Source organism: Taudactylus pleione, unplaced genomic scaffold (genome assembly GCF_031769625.1).
Source record: "Taudactylus pleione unplaced genomic scaffold, aTauple2 ptg000707l, whole genome shotgun sequence".
In the NCBI taxonomy this organism is placed as follows: Eukaryota; Metazoa; Chordata; class Amphibia; order Anura; family Myobatrachidae; genus Taudactylus; species Taudactylus pleione.
Genome location: NW_028285109.1, coordinates 16,468,290 through 16,495,126, shown reverse-complemented (window position 1 = coordinate 16,495,126; position 26,837 = coordinate 16,468,290). Strand labels below are relative to the sequence as shown.

Sequence of the window (26,837 nt, the reverse complement as noted above, 5' to 3'; positions counted from 1 at the left end):
CCACAGTGAGTGAATCATTAGCTGTTCCCATTGAGCACTCCATCATCTGAGCATACTCTGTACACAAGCCCAGTGCATTTCGGGGGCTGCAGAAATGCCTTGGGACTCAAAAATCTTCTACCTCCTGCCACTCACACGCCACAGGGCAGGAGGGTGCTGACAGATTACCTGATAAGAGCTCTGAGCTGTGCTGTAATAGGGAGAGGTCTGAAAGGAATGTTAACAGAAGCCATGAACACCAGAGTCCAGCTTTCATTTCATGAGGGCTACATTTCATTACTGGAAGCAATTAGACGGGTGGGGAAGCCTCCAGGCATTGGTAGGTAGAAGGCTGCCTTACATGGAAGCAAATTTGAAAATACAGGACTATATGAAAACAAGAAAGTGGACATGAATATATAACTTGCTACTGCCCACTATGTGAAAAAGATTAAAAAAAAAAGAAAACCGGGGGCGTTCTCCTTGGACTATGACACGGAAGAGCACGCTGGAAAATTATCACTGACAAGTTTCATCTCTGTATTGCACTACTTATCCAAATTGACATAGATAATAAATGTACATGCTTATCTAGGCCAAAGCTCCCACAGCTGTAATCCATAAGCAAGCTAAGTATGGGACTGTGCTGCCGGAGATCTCCATTGAGGGTGCAGTGTTTAGGAATTCTTCTCATAGAAGGACTTGAGCATCTCTGCTGTCTGCCGGTTTACAGTAAAACTGTCAGCTGCCTGTGTTTATACAGAATTTGGCCTAAAGGTAGACGGTACATTCCTTATTAGCTCCTATTCAAATGCAGACAGAACAGGAGAGAGTGGGAAGTGATGTGAATGCATGGGTAAGGCTTGTGGTTACACAGTCTGGGCCTCAGATTAATGATAAATGCTAAATGTACAACTACCAAAAAACAGGCTCTAGAATGTTTATAAGCATGTCTTACACACCAAACCTCACCAACCTACAAGAGAACAAGCGATCGTGTTCCACTCTACGTGGCTGATGCGGTGCTTAATAAAAGAGTTTTATGGACAAATCTTGCGTGTTTTCGCCCTGCACGTGCTCTGCAAATCTTAATCACCGGAGAGTCCATAGGGGGGAATTCGATTAGCCCTGATAGTTTTTTCGTTGTGAAAAGTTTTGCACTTTTTTTTTTTTATCCTTCATTTTATATTTTTAATTTTTTTTGTGCTACTCAATTAGCTCCCGTTTATTGCAGCAGAATATCTATTTTCGAGCGCAAACACAGAATTCGTGATAAGTTCATGGACTTATGTGTTTTTCGCTGCCAGCATCAAGAAAACGGGTTATTTACCTGGGTTTTTTTCTTAGGAACCAGCTGAAGTCCCGACCCCCTTCCCAATAATAGTAGCCGTGGGCTGTACTTCGGGGCTAATTGAATAGCCCCGGGGATCAATTATCTGGCGGCAATTAAATTCCCCCCGATAGATTATACATTACAGTGTGAGCTGCATATAACATTGAACATGTAATTATTTTATCACCTGATCTCGGTCTCCAGCGAAGCAGCAGCTCTTCATGGTACAAGAGTTAAAGTAACCCTGGTTGTCAAACTGGAATATGGGTAGTCGTGAATGAATGTCGTAGAGCACAGGAGGCAGCCGTCTGCGCAGTGCTAGCAGCTGAGTCCCGCTGCTATTAAACCGCACACTCATTGCACTTTGCAGGGAAAGATTTCCACCGTAGCGTAGGAGAGAGCTAAGATGACAGTGACAGAGAGAATGATTTGCTTTCATAACTATAGTCTTCTTCACAAACCCTATTATTAAACGATTATTATATATAATGATTTCCAAACAATCTTCATACTATACACTGCAATGTTTGAGGTAGGAGTTGAACGCATACGACACATGTAAAAATTATATTTTCTATATATATTAATTGCATATACTGGAAATAAATGGCACAGCTGGATGCACTTGGGATCAAGTTTTGAATTAAGATCCTGAAATCCAGATAACAACGTAAGTAAGAAATTAACACACATTCAGATAAAGTCACACACAATCATACACACACATACAATCATATACACACACACACACACACACACACACACAATCATATACACACACAATGTATTTCTTTTTTCCGCCAACATTGCTGACAGCTACTGGAGATTATGGAGAAACCCTAATCTTTAAAAAGTTAATTTTCATTTTGAACAGAATAAAAGAAAAAAAAGTACATAAAGGCGGATGGTGGGGAAGTTAGCCAACGTGCCAGATTGCATCTCATACTAGTTTATGTAAATCACCTTGTAGAACACCTACAGGTAATGCTCAGTGTGTTTCTTCCTCCATTGCTCTTAACCTCCTCTGATAGGCCCAAGACTCTCGCTCACTGACCCTTTTCTCTCACACACAGATCATTTTCCAGATCATGTGCCTTATCTCTGGAATGCCACAACTTGTATTATCAGTCTCCACCTCTGCCTAAAGGCCACTAAACTCTCACCGGAAACCCAGACTGAGGTGCATTCAGAGTCTGACTCAGGGTTGTGTTTACTTCATCACAATCAAATCTTTTCTTTTTTTTTTGTTTTAAAGCAAGCAACAACTTGTAACCACCAGCCAAAATAAAATATATTTATTAGTTCCTCTAGTTTAAGTTTTTGTTAGCAATATGCTGAGAAGACTCTCTAACTAAAGTTATTTGTACAAATGACTAGTATGGCACACGGGCAACACAAATTACTCTGCTGACCAAAATACGTAGCATTTAAATGGCAATATTAGATGGGGGCATTCTACTCATCCTGCTGAAAAGACTGCATTTTATGCATCTGACCCCAGTACAAATGTAAGTACTCAAATTACTGCACGTATTCAAACTTTTTAGCACGTATCGTTAGATAAGTTTACGTTGATCAAGTGTACCTTTCAGGCACATTTTTATATATACATTGTTAAACAGCAACATATACGCTAAGGTCTGTACATTGGAAACAAACTTTTCTAAGTAGCAGATTTGTTTTCGTATTAGTCTGGAAGACAATTTTGTTTGATCGATTTCCCCTTCAAAATTTTATGGCATGGGCAAACTAAGCATTACACATTATCAGTCATTAGCTAGGGCTACCCAATTTAAATATGCTCCCCCACTACAGTGCAACATGGTTTTACCCAGGTGCACAATAGCCCCTTCTAACTGGATTTACATCCAATTTAAAGGGGTCAATTCAATAACGGACGATGTGTCGCCGTGCAATGCCGCCATACTCGGCTACGCACAACTTTGGCCGTTACGGTACCTGCAACATTGCTAATTTTCCCACATGCATCTATAGGGTTCAAGGAGAAGCTAGTGGTGTTGCTGGTCGCAATGTGCTACTCTGGAGTGGCACATCACGGGCACTGCATTTAATTTAGTCCCCCAAAGTGAGGAATTACATCACCCAGTGTCTGGTGTGACTCCATGCGTTCATCTGTTACTCAGAGTGGACGAAATAACTCCATGCACTCCTCTTTCACAGGCTGCAGATATTAGCAACCATTTGCAGTTATTGGCCCAAATTACATTCAAATAACTAAGGGTTCTATTTACTAAGCAGTGTTAGGAGACAGAGTGAAAAGTGATAAGGTGCCAGCCTATCAGCTCCCAACTGTCATGTTTCAAACACAGCCTGTGAGATGGCAGTTAGGAGCTGATTGGCTGGCACCTTATCACTTTTCACTCTGTCTCCTAACACTGCTTAGTAAATAGACCCCTTAAAGGTGGAAATGATAAATAAATAAATAAATAAATAAAAAAAAGACACCAATTTTAAATCCTCATCTCCAAATCTCATTCAAATTTCTCTCAGGCAATACTAACGGCATAGTATCTAAACACTCACATGACAACGGCCATGGAAAGTGTGTGGTCTGGTGCTTGCTGAGCAGGGAAAATCAGAGAATACTGAAAGTACGCAGCTTTGCTGACAGACACTTATGTATGGTGCCAATTGACTGCAGCCAGGGATTTAACTACAATTAACAAGGTCCCAAAGTAAAACTTAAACAAGGTCTCCGAATCTGAAGATGAATCTCAGTTTTAATCCATTGCTAGTTATAACTTACCCACAGAGATCACCTTCTCTTCACACAAATCCATTACTTGCACATTAAACAAACCAATCCAGATGTCTAATCTGTATACACATATCTTGATTAAATAAATCCATGTATACACAGGCTGAGGGTATGCGTTTTCCATCGATGGAGGAATATGAATAGCAACCTTTAAATAATTTTCTAAGTAAACATAGCTGTCTGACATTCGTAGAAAAGTAAAAGTGTAGTTCTCCTTCTGTATAACAGACTGAAATGCTTTATTGGTAGATGTAGTTACTCTGATCTGAGAAAGACACTATTATAGCCCATTCCAACTTGTGATCATAGGGAATGATGACAAATGGAAGACAGGTCAGCACAAGATATGTCATACTAATCTCACTGTAAGGGATTTAATTACAGTGGCCTGCTGCTACCTCCTGTACAAAGGCATGCACGGATTACTCATTCACATATAAGCAACACTTGGTCCTGTGTAATTATGATACCTCGTGAAACAGTTTTTAGTGCACCATTTTTAGAGAGGAAAAAAAATAAAGTCACCCATACAAATGAAACTTGAATCTTTCCAAAGCATCTTGTTGAGGACACTTTGGGTGAGTAATGTAAATGGAAGCTAGCAGTCAAAGTTTGTCCTCTGTAAAGTTATTTGGTTATCTGGAGGGATAAAGCCAATTTTCTATGTACTTTTGTCCTGCAGCACATACGGTTTCAATTGGACTAGACTGCAGACAGAAGATAAAAGTTGCAACAAGAAGGAAAACCAATAGACCTCTATAGATTGTAGGCTTCCGAACAGGGCCCTATGTCTGTCTGATAATAACCAGTCTTGTTTGAATATGGTCTTGTTTCTAAATCTTAAGAAGCTGCAGAGTATGCAGGCCATCTAGATAATTGCTACATGTGCGCAGACACACTTTTTAAAATATATATATAGATATATATATTTATTTACACTGCGATGTTGTTTTATTGTCCCAATGATGTAATGTGCCGTTTTCTCTGCTCAATTGTATTACCCTGTTTTGTTTTATTTTTAATTTATTATAAGTGTATTTTTTGTTTGTTTCTGAAAATTCAATAAAAACTACTCAATTTAAAAAAAAAATGCAGTGTGAACACTAGGGGCCTTAGTGATGTTGGTTGTAATTTGGCCGTTGATTTGCAATATGGCCAATATGGGGCTCCCTAGGTGCAAATGCGCTGCAGTCGCAATGCGTACGCAATTGTTTTGCCATCACGCAGAAACAACCATACGGTGATTGCAAGCTTGGCAGCATTTGGGGGAGGTACAGGGGGCAGCGGTGGGGGGTTGTTAGGCGAACGCAGGTGTGACGGACCGGTCGAGCGCCATTTCACACAGATCTCAGCGTGACCGGCGTGCGGGTGCATTTGAGACAGGTAAGACTAAAGGTGCCAAAACACTAGACGATTTTTTTTGCAAGATTTGGCAGATTTCGACGCATCAGAACGACAAACCATGCAGTGTCTACGAACAATAACGATCCCGATGCGTGGTCCTGCGGGGTCGTTTGTCATATCCTCAGATACCTACATGCAGTAAGATCTGGCAATCTCTTTACCGACGCACGGTAGGTCGTTGGTCAGATTGCATAGTTTAAAGTAAGATATTGTATGTCCGGAAGTGCCGGGGAGATCAAGGGAAATAACTGACGTGGTTTGGAAGTCGTCTAGTGTTTAGCCACCTTTACTCAGAAGCTCCAACACCAATCTGCAATGATGTTACCGATTTTCTCACTGTTTGCCGACGACAGACGACATGTGAAGGTGCTGGAGGGCGTACTTATATACTGGGGAGCCAGGTGACTATTAGCATATTATCACAGATGCGTTCTTTAAAAGAATGCAATTAAAATTGTATTAATATCCACTGCTGAATCAGGTCCTAGGACCGGGACATACTAGACTCTAAAGTAGATGGTGTCACAGGAGGGATTACATCAATTGTGTGAGATTCCACAATCTTCAAAGTTGGCAGAATAAATATTTCTCACATCAATATAGAAGCTGCTGAACACTATTAATAATTAACTACATTCACAACAGCAGGACTTATAAAGAATGCTTGAGGCAATGCCAAAAGCAGGGCACGCATGCAGCCTGGGCCAGCCCTTCGCCCCTGCACCTGACGTCATGACATCATGGTAGAGGGGGTCGCATCATGAAGCTTTGTGACAGGCGCGCCCCAGAGGAAGCGCTTGGCTACTCATGGGTGGCTCTCTAAGCTGCTGTGTGCCATTCCAGGCATACTGCAAGCCAAATACAGATGCCAACAGAGTAGCAATGCCACCTCCTCAGCTTTGCACTCGGAGACGGCACTGCTTGCACACCCCTAGATATGACTATGGAGTGATGCAATCATTTTCGGAGGCTTTAAAACATTTAAAGTGAAAGGTATGTTGTAGTTACATGGAGGTGGTGGTGGGAGAAGCAAACAGTGGCTTTAGTTACCTCAAAATTTACGGAGTTCCTCCAACTGTCCATATCTTCGATGGCTTACTTAAATGTGCACTATTGCAGCTTATGATTGGCCCTCCTGCTCAACACATAGTATACACCCCGCAGAGCCCAGGGAGAATGGCAGTATGTAGCTCCGGGCACTTACAAAAATTATTACTAGGTGGTAGCACAGCTTTATATGGCATCATTGAAATTCAAGAGACTTCTATAGGTGTAAATTTTAATATTTCGAATTATAAATAAATATTAAAATTTTTAACAGCACTGTCTAGAAAAGGGGTGTGCAATAAATGGCCATACTACATATCCCAGTATGCCTTGCAACAGTTTTAGCATGGCCAAATATCAAAACTGTGGCACTGCATGCTGGAATATGTAGTTCTACAACACCTAGGGAGCCCCATATTGCCCACCCTGGTCTAGAATCTGGAAGCATTTGTCTTTAGAGCTGTTACATACATTTGTTCCAGAATAAAAACTTACTTGTGTAAAACTATGATAACAAATAGCAGGATACCACTGTATAAGCTAACAGACATTCAGTCATGGAGCAGCCATTTTGGTGACTCGACCGATATTTCTTGCAATGCAGCCTATTAAGTGCCTTGGAACTAGTATCATGATTTGCTTAAAGCCTCAATGATGAGCCTAGTTCCAAGTAAATTTCTACGCTGCATTCCATGAACACTGCTTGGTTCAGCCCACAAAATGGCTGCCTGTACTGTGACAACGTGATAAAAGCAACGGTGTGTATTCTAAAAGTTTAATGTTCCGTCAGGGTGTGAAAACATTAACATACATAGACGTACAATGCAAAGATTCTTCCTTATAAGATCAACCTGTTTTGACTGTGGTTTTACAAAACCAAGTGCCTGACTTTTTGTAGTGCTGCAGTTGTATTCCCAGCCCCAGTACAGTGTAAATAGGGTGTCATGTTTGAAGAGTCCTGCTTTCCAAGCAAGGCTAGAAATCTTAAGAATGTAGCTCCCTGTGAAGTCTGGAACCCTTCTTGTCAGGACCTGCCAGTAATCTGCAACAAGGATACTCACATAACATGTGTGAACTGCCATCTACTGGCGAAAATGCAATAGAACATTTAAAACAGGAGATATGGTAAGAACTTACCTTTGTTATCTCTGTTTCTACGAAGTCCATAGGGTCCACAGGGTTGACCTTGGGGTTATAGCTGGAACAGGATCCATGGGCACCACACAGTTAAGCTTTTAGCTCCCAGGATGCACTTGGGTCCTCCTCTATACCCCGCCCCCGAGCCACAGGCACCTCAGTTGGTAAGCAGCCTAGGCCGGAGGAGAATATGGAACAGAGAGAAGGAAGACTGGAACACACAAGAAACCATACTCACAGCAATAGGAGACGGAAAACCGGTGACCAGCCACACAGCCCATTTGAAGCCAGGTGCGTCAGGGCGGGCGCCCTGTGGACCCTATGGACTTCGTAGAAACAGAGATAACAAAGGTAAGTTACCATATCTCCTGTTTTCTACTTCAGGGTCCATAGGGGGTCCACAGGGTTGACCTTGGGGATGTCCCAAAGCAGTTCAACTAAGGGCGGGGACGCTCCTGTGCTGAAAGGAGCACCCGGCGCCCAAAGGAAGCATCCTGAGAGGCGAAGGTGTCAAACGCATAGAACCTCAAAAACGTTTGAATAGAAGACCAAGTGGCCGCCTTACACAGCTGAACAGCAGAAGCGCCACTTCTAGCAGCCCAAGAGGGACCCACAGAACGAGTGGAATGAGCCTTAACAGAGGCTGGCACAGGTAAACCCTCTTGTGCATAAGCCTCACAAATAACGGAACGAAGCCAACGGGCTAACGTTTGTTTGTTGGCAGGCCAACCCCTCTTGTGAAAACCAAAGAGGATAAACAAGGAATCAGACTTCCTAACCGAAGCCGTCCGGTCTACATAAATTCTAAGCGCCCGGACCACATCTAAGGAAGTCTCACCAGCTGAAAGATCAGGGGACTGAAAAGCTGGCACAACAAGTTCCTGATTAATGTGGAACTTCGAGACCACTTTGGGCAAAAACTCAGGACGAGTGCGGAGCACCGCTCTGTCCTGGTGAAAAATCAGGAAAGGAGGGCGACAGGAAAGCGCCCCCAATTCAGACACCCTCCTGGCCGAAGCAATTGCCAGGAGAAAAACCGTCTTAAATGTCAGCCACTTGAGCTCCCCCGCCTCAAGAGGCTCAAACGGAGGACCCTGCAGGACCCGTAGCACCACCGCCAAGTCCCAAGGAGCCACAGGAGGCACAAAGGGAGGCTGGATCCTGAGAACACCCTGGAAAAAGGTGTGAACGTCTGGTAGTATTGCAATCCGCCGTTGAAACCACACGGACAAGGCGGACACATGAACCTTCAGAGATGCAAGGCGTAAGCCGAGATCCAATCCTGACTGAAGAAATTCCGAGATCCTGGAAACTCTGAACACCTGAGGATCATAATGTCTGGACTCACACTACTGAAAGTAAGTGTGCCACACTCTGTGATAAATCCGTGCTGAAGCAGGCTTGCGTGCCCTGAGCATGGTACCAATAACCGAACTGGAGAAGCCCCGAGACCTCAAGACGGCTGTCTCAAGAGCCACGCCGTCAAAGACAGCCGACCCAGATCCGGGTAAAGGCAGGGCCCCTGAGACAACAGGTCCCGACGCTGAGGAAGAAGGTACGGAGCGTCGATGGAGAGGCTCCTGAGATCGGAGTACCAAGGACGTCTGGGCCACGCCGGAGCTACCAGCACGAGCATGCCGCCGTCCTGCTTGAATTTCCGCAGAACCCGAGGAAGCAGGGATAGCGGAGGAAACAGATACGCCAGGTGAAACGTCCATTTCACCGACAGCGCGTCCACCAGACTTGCGCCTGCGTCTCTTGTCCTTGACCCGTAAACGGGCAACTTGTGATTGTGACGGGAGGCCATCAAGTCCAGCTCCGGCAGTCCCCACCTGTCCACGAGTAGCTGAAACACCTCTGGGTGAAGCGACCATTCCCCGGGATGCACGTCGTGACGGCTGAGGAAGTCCGCCTCCCAATTGAGGACTCCGGGGATGAAGACCGCCGAGATCGCCGGAATGTGACCCTCCGCCCAAGTCAGGATACGAGACACCTCCGACATCGCTACCTGACTGCGAGTTCCGCCTTGGTGGTTGATATACGCCACCGTGGTGGCGTTGTCAGACTGCACCTGTACCACCCTTCCGTGAAGAGCGGGACCGGACGACTGCAGGGCCCTGTATACTGCCCGCAGTTCCAGGATGTTGATGGGGAGAAGTGCTTCTTCCGCTGACCAACGACCCTGAAGCGACAAAGAGCCGGTCACTGCCCCCCAACCCCGGAGACTGGCATCCGTCGTGAGCAGGACCCAGTCCGGGATCCAAAATGGGCGCCCCTCGACCAGATGAGCTGTCTGAAGCCACCAAGCCAAAGATTGCCGAACGTCCGGAGACAACACCAGCACCTGAGAGCGGATCCGGTGAGGTAACCCGTTCCATTCTGATAGAATCAGCCCCTGCAGGGGCCGGGAATGGAACTGGGCAAATTCCACCATGTCGAATGTCGACACCATGGACCCCAGAACTCTCATAGCCGAATGGACCGACAGACGGCAACGGCTCAGGCAACTGCGTATCCGCAGCTGTAGGGAGGCGACCTTCTCCGGAGTCAGGAAGATCCTTTGCTGACGCGAATCCAGCAGGGCTCCCAAATGAACCATCCGCTGTGATGGAATCAGGGAGGACTTTTTCCAATTTATCAACCACCCGTGTGCTTGCAGGCAAGCGATCGTCAGGTGGAGATGTTGAAGCAGTACCTCCGGGGAGCTCGCCAGCAACAGGAGGTCGTCCAGATACGGCAGCAGCCGTACATTCTGGTTCCGAAGATGTGCGGCCATGACCGCCATAATCTTCGTGAACACCCTTGGTGCCGTGGAGAGGCCAAAGGGTAGCGCCCGGAACTGATAGTGGTGTTGAAGGATAGCGAACCTCAGATACCGCTGGTGTGAAAATGCTATCGGAACATGGAGGTAGGCGTCCTGGATGTCCAGGGACACCATGTAATCCCCCGGTTCCATCGCCAGAATGATGGAACATAACGTTTCCATCCTGAACTTGGGAACTCTGAGGAATTTGTTCAGAGACTTCAAGTTGAGGATAGGGCGATGAGAACCATTGGGTTTCTGCACCAGAAACAGAGACGAATAATACCCCGTCCCTCGTTGTGATAGAGGAACGGGAACAATGACCCCTGCTTTCAGCAAGGACTCTATAGCCTCCTGAACCTGTAACGCCTTGGTCTTGTCCTGAGAAGGACTTGTGCAGAAAAACTGGTGGGGTGGTCTGTGCCGAAAAGACAGGGCGTACCCCTGGGAGACCACTTCTCGAACCCAGGCATCCGTGGTGGTATTGTGCCAGCACTGGGCAAATAGAAGAAGTCGGCCTCCCACTCTGAGGTCCCCCAGAGGGAGGCCCGTCCCATCAGGCCGCAGGTTTATCTTCCTGCTTGGAAGAAGGGCGCCGAGCACTCCAGGCTTGCTTCTTGGGTTTAGAGGCAGTCTTACTCGCAGACTGTCTCGGGAAGGACTGACCTTTCGCCTTACCCTGAACCCGAAAGGAACGAAAAGCCGAACTCCGAACCTTAGCAGGCAGTGCCGCCGAAGGGAGGAAGGCCGACTTGGATTTAGCCAGGGTGTCCACTATTTTGTCCAAGTCCGGACCAAATAGTAATACCCCATTGAAAGGTAAGGCCTCCAGACCCTTCTTTGAATCAGAGTCCGCTCTCCAGGACCGCAACCACAAGGATCGGCGGCCAGACACCGCTGCAGCCGATACCCGCGAGGTCAGCAGACTAGCATCTAAAGAAGCTTCACCAATGTAAGAAGCAGCGTCCCTCATTTGTCCCAACAACGCCCGCTGGACATCCAGAGCGTCGTCTGGGAAGGTATCTTCCAATGCATTGGCCCACCCCTCAATGGCCTTGGCCACCCAGGAGATGGCCATGGACGGTCGGGCCACCGCCCCGGAGAGGGAGTAAATAGACTTTAAGCAAGTCTCAACTTTCCTGTCCGTGGGATCCTTCAGCGAGGATATCGACGGTAATGGTAAGGTGGCGCCCCGAGTTAAACGGGTGACATGGGAATCCACCGCCGGTGGAGTTTCCCATTTTTTACAATGTGCCTCAGGGAAGGGGTATTAGAAGCCAACCGCTTCTGAGGAAGGAATCTCTTACTGGGCGCCTGCCAAGCTACCGCCATATGATCCGTCAACTGATCCGACAGGGGAAACACCGCAGAAGCCACCTTAGTTTTTTTGAAACTAGGAAACTTCGACTTAGGAACCGGTGCCTCATCCTCTATAAGAAGAATAGCTCGCACCGCCCTAACTAGTGCTCGCACATTAATGGACGACTTGGTATCCATTTCCTGGACCGAGGCGTCCGAGTCAGTGTCATCAGGGACCTCCCCATCATCTGAGGAACCCTTTGAGTCCGATACCTGAGCAGCCCGTGTCATGAGTGGGCGTTTTGAAATCCTAGAAGGCATGTCAGTCTGCAACATTGACTGAAAAGCCGAGGAAGCGGCCGCCAAATTTTGCACGGAGTTGGAGAGCACATCCACCCATGGTGGAGGAGTCGCCATAGGGGCCTGAAAAGGTACCACAGGCTGCTGCGGCACAGGGGAAGCCTGTATATACATAGGCAACCCCGCATAGGGACCTACTGATTGAGACCCAGGAGGACTCCGCAATAACTGCGGGATACCCGGGGAATGGGGGATGGTCGGCTGGGGCACCGCCCTAGTAGGGAGAGCAGTCGGGACCGACAGACGGTCCGCAATAGGCACCAGCACTTGAGAAAACATCGCCCACGGTGGTTCCTGCGCCAGAGAAGGTCTGGATGGGCCAGGAGCCACCTGGCATCGACTACACAGGCCATCCTGTGACAAATCCTCCCTATCTACTCCTGCAGAACAGCGTCCGCAGGAGGCCAACACCGGAGCCACTGAGCGCTCAACCTCCTCGTCTGACATGACAGAATATATTATATATCTGGCACCAGGGTAGAAGTAAAACGCACTCACCGGTGTGCTGAACAACAGCCCACAATATGGCACTGAGTAGCACACAACTGTATGTGACGGACCTCACAAATACGTGATCTATATAAGTGAGGTCAGTAGAAACGCCCCTCCCCCACACACCTGTAGGGCTTGTAGGAGAAGTAAAGGGATAGGTATAAGCTGACAGTAAGTAGAAAATAAGCACAGACGGCAGCACTAGCAATAGTCACATACCATGCAGGAAGATATTCTCACTGCACCTTTACACTACAATCAACCTGCCCAGATTCAGTGTCTGGGAGGGCTATAGTGCTGTGTACGCTGTCCTTAATCAGGGGAGAGGTACACAGGGGGACCGGTCCGCGTGCTCCCTGAGATCTGCGCTGCCACTGGGAAAATGGCCGCTGGAGACCTCAGAGGAGGAGTGGCCGAGGAATCTGCAGCTCAGCGACGCCAGACTCCGTGCTGAAAGGCGCGCTGAGCTGAGGGGAGGAGCCGCTGACAGGGAAGGCTTCCTCCCCTGGCTGGCCATAACCCCAGGGATGCTGGCATCCCGCTTGCCCTTTTATCCCTGGTGGTCTAGTGGTCCCACGGGTTATGGGGGGGGCCCGCCGCCACTGCCAGCAGCCTCCGGTCTGTCCCCAGGACCGGAGGCTAAAGGACTGCATTTAAGGCATTCCGCGCGCCGCCGCTAGCCAGCGACGCGCGGCTTACCTGAATCCCCGGCGACTCCGGCAGCAGTCCTGGGAGGTAGACAGAGTCCGGCTAGTACGGACTCTGCCCTCCCGCCGCGATCCCCAGATCAGTACTGGCGTCGCGGCGCCAGTCGGGGATCAGAGCGGCAGCGTGGGCGTCTGTACAGACAGCCCTTCGCTGCCGTCTGTAGTAAAAAGATTAAAATAAATAAAATCTAACTTAAAATAAAAAAAGCTTCTGGGGGCTGCTCCTGCAGCCCCCCTGCGCGGTGACCGACTCCGGCCGGGCACCAGCTTACACTGAGGTGCCTGTGGCTCGGGGGCGGGGTATAGAGGAGGACCCAAGTGCATCCTGGGAGCTAAAAGCTTAACTGTGTGGTGCCCATGGATCCTGTTCCAGCTATAACCCCAAGGTCAACCCTGTGGACCCCCTATGGACCCTGAAGTAGAAATAAATGTTTAAATAAAGGTTAGTTTTTGTATTATATATATATGGAATGGGTATGTAATGCCGGCTGTCATGATGCCGCCTGTCACATTACCGACAGCGGCATCCCGATGGTTGGCATCCCGACAGGGGTCAGGTAATTATACTTACCCCCCCACCTAACATTCTGTTCTTGTAGCCTAACCCTAACCCTCCCTGTTAGTTTCTAAACCTGTCTCCCCCCTTCGTGCCTAACCCTAACTCTCATTCTTAGTGCCTAAACCTAACCCTGCCCCCTAGGGGTGTCTAACCCTAAACTCCCCTCCCAAACCCTAACCCTAGGGGTGCCTAACTCTAACCTCCCCTCCCAAAACCTAACGCCCTCCCCACGCGTGTCTAACAATACGGGCCGCCACGAGGCTACATACCATATTTTGTATATTGCCTGAAAATGAGGTAATAAACCTCGAAACGTTGCAGAAGGATTGATTGGACTATGTGTCGTTTTTGAAGATATGAAATTAAGTCCATGGAGTGCCAATCATAGGTTTATATAATATGTACTTATCTGAAATTGAGCACCCTGGCATAAATTTTCATTTGTGGAGTGCCGGTATTTTGTACTGATATATATATATATATATAGATAGAGAGAGAGATAGAGAGAGATAGAGAGAGTGAGAGAGAGAGAGAGAGAGATAGAGATAGAGAGAGAGAGAGAGAGAGAGAGAGAGCGCACAGTTTATAAAGGTTTATATTAGGGATGTGCAGGCTCGGATAGGTTCGAGTTTGCACGCAGAGTTCAGATTTTTCCCTCCAAAAAAACGGAACTCAGAAAGAGGCTAAACGTCATCTTGCATGGACAAACATCATCATTCCTGGACAAAAGTCCAGGAATGATGATGTTTGTCCATGTAAGGTGATGTTTAGCGTCTTTCTGAGTTCCGTTTTTTTGGAGGGAAAAATCTGAACTCGGCGTGCAAACTCGAACCTATCCGAGCCTGCACATCCCTAGTTTATATATATATATATATATATATATATATATATTATTTGTTTTAAATTACTTTGGGGCCTATGTATCAAGCTGATTTTTACATAAAATTATGCAGAGACTGTAGTTTCTGCATAATTTTATGTATTGTTGATATGTACTAATAGCACAATGCAGGAGATTTTGCAGAAATCTCCTGTAAAGTGCTAATTAGCGCTGCAGATCGCAGTCCCCATTATTGTCTACAATCTGACCCCTATGTAGTAAACTCCAAAGAGCGAAGCTTTTCGGAGTTTAGCCCCGGTAGTTTACACCATCTTCAGATGGTGTAAATGACTGTAAGCCTATGGAGGCTCCGGTGCAGGAGAGGGATCTTTCAATCTCTCCCCCACAGCCCGAGGCTTGTGCGCATGGTCCTTCTCCTAAATGCCGGGGATATAACTCTCAGGGACAGCAGGTACCGCAACTGCTGTCCCTGGTAGTTCCCCTTGGTACATAGCAAATGAAAATATTCCCCGGGAGATGTTTAGTACATAGGGCCGAATTCAATTAGCCGTGAAAAGTGTCGTCTGGCGTAAAGCGGATTGAACTCGCCTCATTTGCTTGTTTTGATGCAATGTTTTCTCCATGCGTGTCCTCGCTTTTCGCCCGATTCAATTGTAAAACACGCAAAAACGCGGATAGGCGAATGTTTTACAAAGCAAAACAGATATATTTTTTGGGGGAAATAAGTCTGTACCCCATAAAAAGCTTCAGTGACCCTAGCAATCAATATAGAATAGTAGTAGTAGTAGCCCTAATAAAAGTATTTGGTGAACTTATTTTGTTGTAAAGGGCTGTTATACGCATATTTGCATATGTGTGGAAAAATGATAGAAAACAATGTTTTTTCGGAGAAATAAGTACTGAGGTTAAACTTGGGGAACCTGAAAATGGGTACAAGTATATTTTGAGGTCTATAAAGTGAACATTTTAAAAAAATCTCAAAAATACACCGGCTGCAGCCTTCTGCAATCCCAAAACACCTGTCCCATCCCAATAGCCCCCCAAAGTACCAGGTCCCCCACTTTTTTTGCCATTATCCAACACTTTTTTAATTTTTGCCCCAAAAATGACATGTCTTTTTTAGGGTGAAGTTAATTGTTTTTTTTTTTTGTTCTTAATTAGTCATTAGGGGGGTGTCCAAAGGGTTCTGAACCAAGTCAATGGTGGGAACTGCTCAATGGCTGAGAGAGGTGGAGGTTTGTCTCTCTTATCCAATGAACGCTCAGGCAATGCATTTCTTTATGAAATTCCGTGGCTGAGCAGTCATTCGACAAGTACTGTTCTTAGAGGACGTGGCTTGGGTTTTGTCAATTTATTTTTTTCTGAAGATGGTGGATGCCCACATGGACCAAAGAGGGCTGGGGTAGGGGAGTATATATATATATATATATATATATATATATTTTATCATTTTTTTTTACACGTTACGTGAATGCTACATGGAAAAGAGAACGTGAATGGTTACAGGGATTGTAGGTGAGTAGGTGTGAGTGTGTAAGAGTGCTTATTAAAGTTCTACCAACACGGTGTGTGTGTCTTTTGGACTATTTCTTTAACAGGAAGACTACAAATAACAGCGAGCCCATAATTTCCCAGGCTTGCTGGTACTTGTAGTCCCCCTGTTAAAGACAATAGTCTAACTATTTATCAAATTGTTTACTAACTCCACACCCACCACCACCAGGGGTGTGGGGAATAGCCCCAGGCTTTCAGTCTGGGCCTGGGGTATCCTTGAGAGGTGGACCTCATACTAGGGGGTCCCCCACCTCTCCAGGGATCCCCAGCCTAGGCTGACTAGCGAGGGGTGATGAATGCTTTGGCCAGGGGACCCAAAGAAAGGGTCCCACAGCTTGGCAGTACACCCCTGCTAGAAAGAGTCCGATGCTGGATGTGGATAATGCTGGGGACCCCTACTCATTTTCTCCCCTGTATTTCCACAACCAGGACCAACTCACTGTCCACTCACTATTACATTTGGCCCCAAAACTCTGTCTATAAAGTCTGAGACTCTTGGGTGCTACAATATGCCTGCATACATCAGTATCAAACACCCACATGCCTAAAGCAGCATGCACTCCAGTTAATCGCACCAATAATCTTAGGTCTGTTTTATTTGCCAACAAGATAAAACACATGACTGTAAGGAAGACCGCAAAATTCTTGGTTATATAGTCAAAAGCAGCCCCAATAACTCACCTATGAGGCTTCCGGATATCCCAGAGTCCAACTCCCTCTTTAGAATTGGCAGTGGCCAGCAGCCTGGGTTCCACGGGGTTAAACATGACGCTGTGGAAAGCTGATGGATAATGAGCCAGGCAGAAAGGATCTGGTAAAGGAAAAGAGACATTTCTCAGTCTTTTATTTTGCTCTGTATTCATGTTGGAAATAGGTCATGCATCCACACACGTTTGTGTATTTTCATTCTTTGCCTGGCTGCTCCATGAAGCCTTTACATGGATTATTACGGGTTCTTTAGCAAAGTGTGAGAGTGCAAACGTTGACTGTGTTCCTATTTTGTGGGCACAATTGTGCCTACTGGCAACATATCAGAAGGATCACAATCACATTTCACACTGTCAATTGCAAATACCCTACAGACCATTTTTGGAACTGCAGCCTGCATACTGGCAAAGGTAAAAACATCAGCTGAAACTCCTGCACACTATTACTTACAGACCATTCCATTAACTATAACTTATACATTTTTATTCTAGCATGCTGCTTATTGAGCCTTATTTATGTCTTATATAAATCCAGAGAGTAAGAATGCACTGGTCTTTATGTGTTACATTGGATTATTTGTATACATAAAAATGAGCTTTGCTCTGTAATGGGCCAAACTGGTGCTGAAGATGCCACATTAAATACACAGGCTGCTGCCTCACTTTCATCATCACTTTGTTGGCGAGAGCTACTCTAGAGTAATCTGCTAAGTGCAGCCCCCTCCCCTCCCTCTCCCCGGGTAATTAGCCATTTAAAGAGATACGTTTTTTTGTTCAGTTATGCTTATGGGCCCGATTTAGAGATGTATACAACTCTCAAGCAATGCTGATGATCACGTAGTTCATCGATTATTTGCAACTGCGCAAGTGCAAAGAATTCTGAAAACCACTACGGCGCAAGTTACACAGAGTGCGCGCACAAAGATGCTGTTACGATCGGGACAGACAATATCAGATATGGGGCGGCAAAGTGATGGGCGTTCCTGGGTGGTGACTTGGGCGGTAGCCTGAAGTGAACGCAAAAACCGTCCATCTCATGGGCGTGTTATGGGAGTGTCGCAGGTGTATCAGTGAAAGCCGCTGCGTTCTCACACACACAGTCACAGAAGACATGTTCAGGCGCAGAAACTGCACCTGCTATAGAACTGAACTATTTCCTTCTGTGGCCTGCAAGATAATATCCACTTCTAACAAAGCCATCAAAGGGCAGTTTCCAGAGTACGGTTTAGATTCCCAATCAGCCTCTCAGGTCAACCAGAGAATGCATTTGTCTGCAATCTCCAAGTCCAAAATCCTAAACAGATTGAAGGTAGCGTTCATGACTGCTTCTACCAAATACTGTAATGCTTCCTATCCATGGGCCAGCAAGGGTTACAATTAGGATCTGGGTGATTCAGATTGCAAACCCTCACTAATTTGCCCAGTCCTCTTCTCCATTGGTTTGTTGACCCAAGCAGACACTAAAATGGGTATGAGAGGGGTCAGGGGACGGCCTGCACAAATATGGACAAGCCTAGAATAGAATAAGAGGAGATATATTGCAATAAACATAATATCTTCTTCAAAATCAACTTAATGATATATCCCAGGCAGTAGATTGAACTGCTAAATAGGCATTTGGGCAAATAACTGGTATTTAATTATTTGGATTTATTATGTATCTCGAGATTATGATAATTATAGACTACCTGTACAATAAAATTAGGCACAGGACAAACCAAAATGGTATGTACATTGCTTGGCTGCATTTTTACAGCCTTGTAACTGGCCTTATAGACTAAACAAGTCACACTTCATAATACAAAGTTTCAGGTTCAGGAGAAGTTATGGGAATTCTTATTACACATACATCTGAGAATGTTACTAACATTCATATTACAGAGTTTATGTAACTAATAAACTAAATCGAAAACAAGAGCATATCGCAGAGGTTCCTAAACTGGGGAGCCAGGGTTTGGTGGTCGAGGACCAAATCATAAAATATGTGGACAAACTGAAGCGCAGCCCTGTCCACTGGCACCAGCACATAACTGACCCTAAGGATGACAGGTAAGCACAATTTAATTTCTCAATAAGAAATGTGTGGCCTAAGGATGCCATGAATAAAATGCTGCTATATTAGAGCGCCGTGACTGAAAATTATAACAAAAACGTGGAGCTATCCTGTAAAGGAAATATATGCCCACTGCTTGCTATAATTGAAGAATCCAAGTTATGTAGCTAGAAGTGTCTACTTCACCCCCTACGGAATCGGTATTTAATGCCGACGGCTAGAACCTAGGACACCAAACTTGCCTTCATTCGGTATGCCAGGTATTGGGATTTTGTCATGGGGCTAATGATAGGCGTCGGGATTTCGACACCTAACTTTAGTCCCATGTCGGGATTTTAGTGTCGGGATTTCGGCGGCCAGTATCCTGACTACACCCCCCCCTCTACACCCATGGTATACAGACACGCCTGTCTGCAGGTATGAACAAGTACTTACATGTTACATTCACAGCTTCTGCCATTTGAAAGACTACACATACTGAATGAAAATGCATGTTTAGGTCAACAGTCCACAAGCACAGCATAATGGTGACATTCAGACATTCCAGCAGTTAAAAAGAAAACAGAATGTCACATTTATAGTAATTATGGCACATAAAGGATCATCCTATGTGCAAAAGTTTCAGCAGATAATGAGAAATTAAGATATTTGTGGTAAGGTTGTGAACAGGGCCGCCATCAGTAGGGTTTCATTAGTGCAACTGTCTTGACCGCAAACTGCTTCTCATAGATCTGTCTGTGAATGAGAAGCAGTTTGCGGCCGGAACATAATTGTGAGCAAAAGTAGGAATCATCAGCCCCGTCGGGGGAAGGTCTGCCCCCACCCGCACTTACTCCGCACACACACCGCCCTGTCACAGTATGAAAGACACTTCGAGAGGGAGGGATACAACGTTGCTGCAACTGCTGACAGGAGAAGAGAGTAAGTGTGTTCAGTGAGATCACCCGCGCACGCAGGGGGGGTTTCTGAGTACCCAGAACTCCCCCCCCCCCCCCCCCGACGATCTTGGTGTAGGCTGTGAGGCTGTACCGGCAGGTGTCGGTATCCTAACCCTGTCGGAATGCCGGCAGCAGGATTCTGACCGCCGGGATCCTGAGTGCTGGCATCCCATACCCTACCTGTAAACAGCTTATCAATTCACTACGAAACAGTGACATCTCTGATTTACAGAGGCACAAACTCATAACCACTCTCTGAAATATTGGTTAAGCCCACACAACGGCCATCTCTGCTGTGTGCAGACAACGGGGGCACTTTATATTAAAATAACGACAGAATTTTGCTCACCTCCTTGTGGAGATTCTCGTATGTCCCAAATCAAGACTCTTCCATCATCCGATGAACTAGCAAACACATTATCATTCACTGGACTGACTGATAGACCGTATACCGCCTCCTCATGAGCAAAAACATCCAGCGTTTCACCACTAAAAGGAGACAATAGGTTCAATATTTCAAATACATTGGGAATGGCAGTTATGGTCATCACTGCTACCTACCTTTCAACATCATGAAGGATTACTTGTTCATCATTTCCTGTAAAGCAAGGCAAAACAGCTGTAAGAAAAAGTCTGATAGAGAAATAATTTATTTTTATATAATTGGTGCCTGAACTGCCTGTAATGGTGCATACACACGGTCAGACGGGGGGACGATCCAATAACGATAACAATTGTTATCTGATCGTCCTGCACGTGTTGGATGATCGTTATCGAGCATCCAACACATGCATTAACCCCCTAACGACTATAACGACCCGCGATTAACGATCAACAATCGTGGGTCCCTATAGTAAACAGGCTAACCTAGGGAGGCAGATATATAGTTTGTTGTAGTCTATTAACACCAGTAATACATTTCAGGAAACTGATGCTGTGTTAATGAACCACTTGAAAACAAATCTAGCAGAAAGTTTTGTTTTAATAAAAAAAATTATCTGACAATTATCTGAACACTGTCAATTTGGACTGAGCATTTCAGATGCAATAAGAGATGGGCTGGTGTACGGTATGCACAATGAAAATATTAAAAATTATAATATATGTACACTTGACTATTTAACGATAGACATGCCCCACCAAGTCTTTCTTAAAGGGACCTGATAATTGTATCAGCTAAGTACTGTATGTGTCCTGGAGACACACTATGGGACTGATGCTGTATGTGTCTGCAACTGTAGGTTTTTAAGCACAGTTTCATTTATTGCTAAATGCATGCAGGCTGGCACAAGTTACATATGCACCAGGTTTACGTAACACATACGTCACATACACTTATTTTTTCATCCATTTATTTTTCTTTTAAAAATCTCTTAAGGTTCAATAAAACTTCTATGATGACAGGCTGAGAAGCAACTTCACAGCTGCTAGAAACTTGGAAGTAGAACATTTTGGAGGAATAATGAAGTGAAATAGTAAAAAAGTCATCCATATCCAATACAGCATTTGACCAAATCCTGTGCTAACGTCCAAGAGGGGAATAAACGCTACCACTATGCCCCAAGTGTGAAATGTACAATAACAACATTACTCAGGTTTTCTTGTCCTGCTCCTGTGTTAATCAATTCTGGAAGAAAGTAATTAAATACATAAACAATGTTTAGCTACTAGACATCCCATGAGAACCTTGAATATATCTACACCCTTGACATACAATAGAACACAAAACTCTCTTCCACGATAGATAGTGGATGGCACATGTGCAGTTATTCTAGTGTGGGATGGAGGTGCATGGTGCATTGTGCAATCACTACTAGTGAGGAGCTGGGCTGGAGGCCTCACCATCTATAAAATAATCAGTTTAAATGTCCATCTAGCACTTCCGCAGAAGAGTCAAGGGAAATTCACTCACCCCAAGCACTCAATGGCTGCTATGGACGAGACTGAGTGAGGCCCTAACCCCTTCCCCCCCATACGCCGGATCGCGCAGTGTGTATGGCATGACCGATGTATCATTTTATGGCATGGTTGCATCGATGAGTCGCGCCATCGTATGGTGTGTGCCCAGCTTTAGAAAGAATAAGCAGACTAATATTTTTATTTTTGAAAAGTCAAGGTCTGCTGAAAAAAAAACCAACAACAATATATAGCTTGCATAGCTACTGCAACAAACACTAAATGGTACATACTGATGTAGGAAAAAAAAAAATCAAAAAATGCCACAGGGGTGAAGGGGTTAAACAAGTATATATAAACAAAGAAAAGCCAGGACAAGTTTGACATGATTTGGTCGGCTGGATACCAGGGAACAGATGGGTTATTACAACCTGACCTTCTGGGTCCTAGCACTCTGTAAATAAACAAATATTGTAATTTACTGTTGATAATGAAGCGATGAGCAGATATTTCTACTATAATAGTTCCCATCTGATAACCTCGTCATTGACTCTTTATACATACCTCCCAACCATCCCAATTCTGGTGAGACAGTCCCATGACCAGGACGTTTGTTCCGATTTACGGGGTGGTTGGGAGATATCCCTGTGGCAATTAAATGGTATTTTTTTAGGATTAGGGGGTGCAGTCATGCCCAGTGGGTGCGTGGTCACGCTCCACTAGGACATGGTCACACTGCCTGGCATGAAGTAGGCATGCCCCTTTCCTGGCTCCAACTTGCCAAATCCTAAATCAAACTTCAACCTGATGTGCAGCATATATTCAACTTATTTATGCACTGCAGAGTCCTGCTACATCTTTGCTACGTACGCAGCAAATCGCACCACGCATTGAGATACGCACACTGCATTCACACCCACGCCACCATAGGAATGATTGGTGCGATCGCAGTGCACGCCATAGCATATGCTGCTGCGGGTAATTGCATGGCGCGATGCATGCTCATGTTTGTAGCACGATCGACAAAGATGTAGCAGGACACATCTGTAACTGAGATATCGGCGTTGCCCGGGCTGAAGACTGGACCCTATAGTATACCTGCAACCTTCATTTTTTTTACATTGTCCTCGCCTAGATCCTGGATAACTATGCAAATTAGAAGTAAATGACAGTGCATGCAGCGTATTCTCATAGCGTTTGGAATGGGAAATATCAGGAGCAGACTGACTTACAGGACAGAAATCAGTATAGCTTCCAACATCACTTGAGTTTCAGAAATCACTGCAGAACAGAGGGGGTGATTCAGCTACGGACAGATTTGCTATCGCAGCAGTTAACAGCTGAGAAAGCTGTAATATGGTAATGCAGTCAGAGGCATTACACCTCCTACATGCATTACTGATCCGAGCAGTCCAAGGACGCAGCATCTGATCATCTGCAATCCCTTCGGCCGGCTGAGTGACTGCGGAGATCCTGGCCTCTCCCCAAGGGTGGCAACACGCCTCCATCTTGGGAAATGGAGGCCATCAGCGCCCGATATCTTGCCAGAAACGGCAGCAGTCTGTCAATCACTGACAGTCTGCTGCCAGACTGCGTGCAAGATCGCAGACTTGTACTGCAAGAGCGTAGTATGGGTCAGGTGCATGCACAGATTACCGATAATCGGGAATATGCGTGATCCCTGTCACTGCATCCGCAGCTGAATCACCCCCTGAAATTACTCTGCAGACCAACATTGAAGACAGTGTCTAGCGTGCTGCCATCAGGGAGGGGAATGCCAGAACTGGAGTTCTGTTCCCCGACAGAAAGGGGCGTCTACAGTGGCAATCTCTCCTGCTGTTATAATCTCCATATGCTAAACTTTGCCAGGATCAAAGATTGTGGATTGATTATGCTGTTTGCCACAGTCTGAATGTATTTAGTGCTGAGCTGCTCATGAGCCTTCCAGAGTGTGACAGTGTGTGTATAAAGCCAGCCCCTCAGCCCCAGAACCTGTGTAATTTAAGCGTGTCTCGGGTTTATGGGATTGTGTGACAGTGTGTGGCGATGATGAAGTTCAAACCTCTGCAAAAACCTGGTCCTGGTCAAACTACACCACTTTGCCAAATTTGATGGAGCTAGGTACAAAACTCTGGCCGTGCATAAAGGACAGACAGACACACTTCTCACTTATTATATAGGTATGCTGTATCTACAAATAATCCAACATGCAAAAGGCTTCTTCATGTTTTCTGGATTTTTCTATGAAGAATAATAAAAATAAAATGTGAAGAAAAAAAAAGAATGTGTTATCTTCCCTATGAATTGTAATGAAAACAGACTGTACAAGTGGATAGAGGTCTAGAGAGTAAGCGAACACTCACCTCCAGAGAACACCTTGTTATTGCCATTGTTGAAAGCCAAACAGAATATGTTGGAATGATGCTCCCCTTTCAGCTGAATGGGTTTGGCTCTAGAATGGATGGCTTGTTCCATGTGCCACAGCAACACACGGCGGTCATCTCCTCCTGTAACAAGACCATACGTCAGCAACTGAATGTTCACTGTTATTTTTAGTTTATACATACCAAACTTACCATTTTCAGTATAACAATATCTTTGATTTATTGTATCGATTAGAATTATGCAATCGTTTACAGCCTTGAAGCTACTTTCATTATTTGTTTATATGTGTCAGGTATATGATTACTTGTCTTCCAGTGAGCACATGAAAGGCTCAGTGCTGAAAACTCATACTTTACATTTCACTGCATAAGCAATGGATTGTTTTGGTTCTTCCTATTTAGTTTTCTCTTGCTAAAATTAAGTGATTTAAATCTTTGACTGCAAAGAAAATGTTGGTCTTCATAGGCTTACACTGTTCTCATGTCCAGTGACTGAAAATAGGAACGTCACTGAGCCAGAGTCAACCTGACATAAAGACAGGAAGGTATCGACAGTCATATGAACACTCAATATTGCATGAATTACAGAGGAACAACAATTGGCTTAGCAGTAGGGCAGAGCCTCTCGATCTAATAATAGTGTTCATTCTAGCACCCTGCACCTGTCACAACCTGCGCAGTTCCTCTTTCCTGCCTGGGGTGTCGCTCTCTGCTAATAATGCCTAATAATACAAGGCCTTGTAAGCCTATACTATAATAAATAGTATACAGTAAACACTGCAAATAAATAAAAAGCAAATAAATAAAATGAAAAACTCACCAACAGAACCTATTATATGTAAACTTCATATTAGTGTAAAATAAGGAAGTGAATCAAATCAATATGGTATACGGATGTATACATTTTGGAGTATAAAACTGGGGACATGTTTTGTGTGAACTAGTAGTGTGAATATAGGATAGACATTTAATTGATAATGTTACAGAAAAAATGTTTCAGTGACACATACAAAAGAAATCCCACTAACATCATTGGACACACTAAGAGGTATATTTACTAAAGTGAAAGTTTTTAGAAATTGAGTTGTTTCCCATAGCAACCACTCAGATTCTACTTAACAATTAACTAGCACCTTCTAGAAGATAATAGCTAGAATCTGTTTGGTTGCTATGGGCAACATCTCCACTTCTAAAAACTCTCACTTTAGTAAATATAGTCCTAAATCTCATGACCGTGCATTATTTCCCAATGACCGCATACCTTCCGGCGCAATCACATGCCTGAACTGCTTCTAAAGGTGGGTACAACTAGACGATGTGCTCACGATGTGATATCGTGAACGATTTCACTTGAACTCTCCCTGGCACTCCAGGACACGACATAGGGCCTCATTCAGACCCACTCGCGAGCGGCTGTCCGCTCGCAAGTGGGTCGATGGTGTGCACTGCGCATGCGCACGACGGAGGGAGCTCCGTCGTGCGCATGCGCGAGACGCGACGAGCGAAGGACCTTCCTTCGCTCGTTGTGTCTGATCAAAGGGGGCGTGCTGTCGATATTGATTGACAGCACGCCCCCTTTGGTGGGCGTGCCAGCCAGACGGAGGCGTTCCCAAGGGAACGCCTACCGTCAGAAGCCGGCCCCACTGACATCACTAGTGATGTCAGTGGGAGTGATTTTGGCTCTGATAGAGCCAAAATCACTCCTGGCCTTGCGGTTGAGAAACTCAACCACAGGCTTCTGGTCGCACTGGCGATGGTCGCGATGGTCAAGACCATCGCGACCATCATCCTGCACGCTCGTATAGGCTGTGGGTGGTGACCCACAGCTATACGAGCGTCCAGGAGGACGCTCCATATTTATGGAGGTGGGCCCTGATTCAGAGCGAGCACTCTGGTCAGAGCGTCCAGCTCTGAATCAGGGCCATAGTGCTTAAAAGTGTCCAATCTGACCAACAATCTATCGTGCGTCCTTAACGATTTCCAGTGCATCGTGTACAAGATTGGCAGATCTTGCTTGCTGTAGGCAAGATCCGAAGATACGGCGGACGACGCGTGGGTACGTGCTTCGTCTTCGTGAGTGGACACTCACAATTTGCACATATTGTACACGATTTGTCACTCCAACGCGTTGAAATCGGGCGAATCATGCAAAATATCGTCTAGTGTGTAGGCACCTTAACTGTGGTCAAAACCTAATCACAAAGCCACAGCAGCTTCACTCCACAAGTGTAAACAATAACATAACTCACAGAGAGACTTCTCAAAGAAAAGCAGCACCAGTGGCATCACTAGGGTGGTGCAGACAATAACCAGTGTCACTCTCCGAGGGGGTGACTCCAAAATGCCGGCTCCTCCACCAGGAGCCAGGCACTGCACTGAGATGTTACTGTCAGCTCCCGGTGACTGAGGAGGAGTCGGTAGTGCCACTGTGGGCAGTCTGGCATCTCCGGGAGTGCTGGGCACACCCGTAGTGTGATGAAATAGGGGCGTGCCATGTGGCCATGCTCCTTCCCCGCGTCATGCACAGTGTGTTTGTTTGGCGCACTCTGTCACTGACCCCAGTGA

The 26,837-nt window shown here is 45.6% G+C and overlaps 1 protein-coding gene across 1 annotated transcript in view; it reads right to left on the bottom strand.

The window, feature by feature from the left end:
* The window catches only part of DCAF5 (DDB1 and CUL4 associated factor 5), a 56,439-nt gene that overhangs the window by 6,555 nt on the left and 23,047 nt on the right, over positions 1–26,837 (bottom strand). Inside the window, exons 2-6 of the mRNA XM_088456571.1 lie at positions 24,252–24,395; positions 20,554–20,590; positions 20,342–20,481; positions 16,976–17,105; positions 1,500–1,713 (exon numbers count right to left, since the gene is read on the bottom strand). Of these exons, the coding sequence (XP_088312697.1) occupies positions 1,500–1,713; positions 16,976–17,105; positions 20,342–20,481; positions 20,554–20,590; positions 24,252–24,395 (665 nt within the window). The remainder of the gene's footprint in view (positions 1–1,499; positions 1,714–16,975; positions 17,106–20,341; positions 20,482–20,553; positions 20,591–24,251; positions 24,396–26,837) is intronic.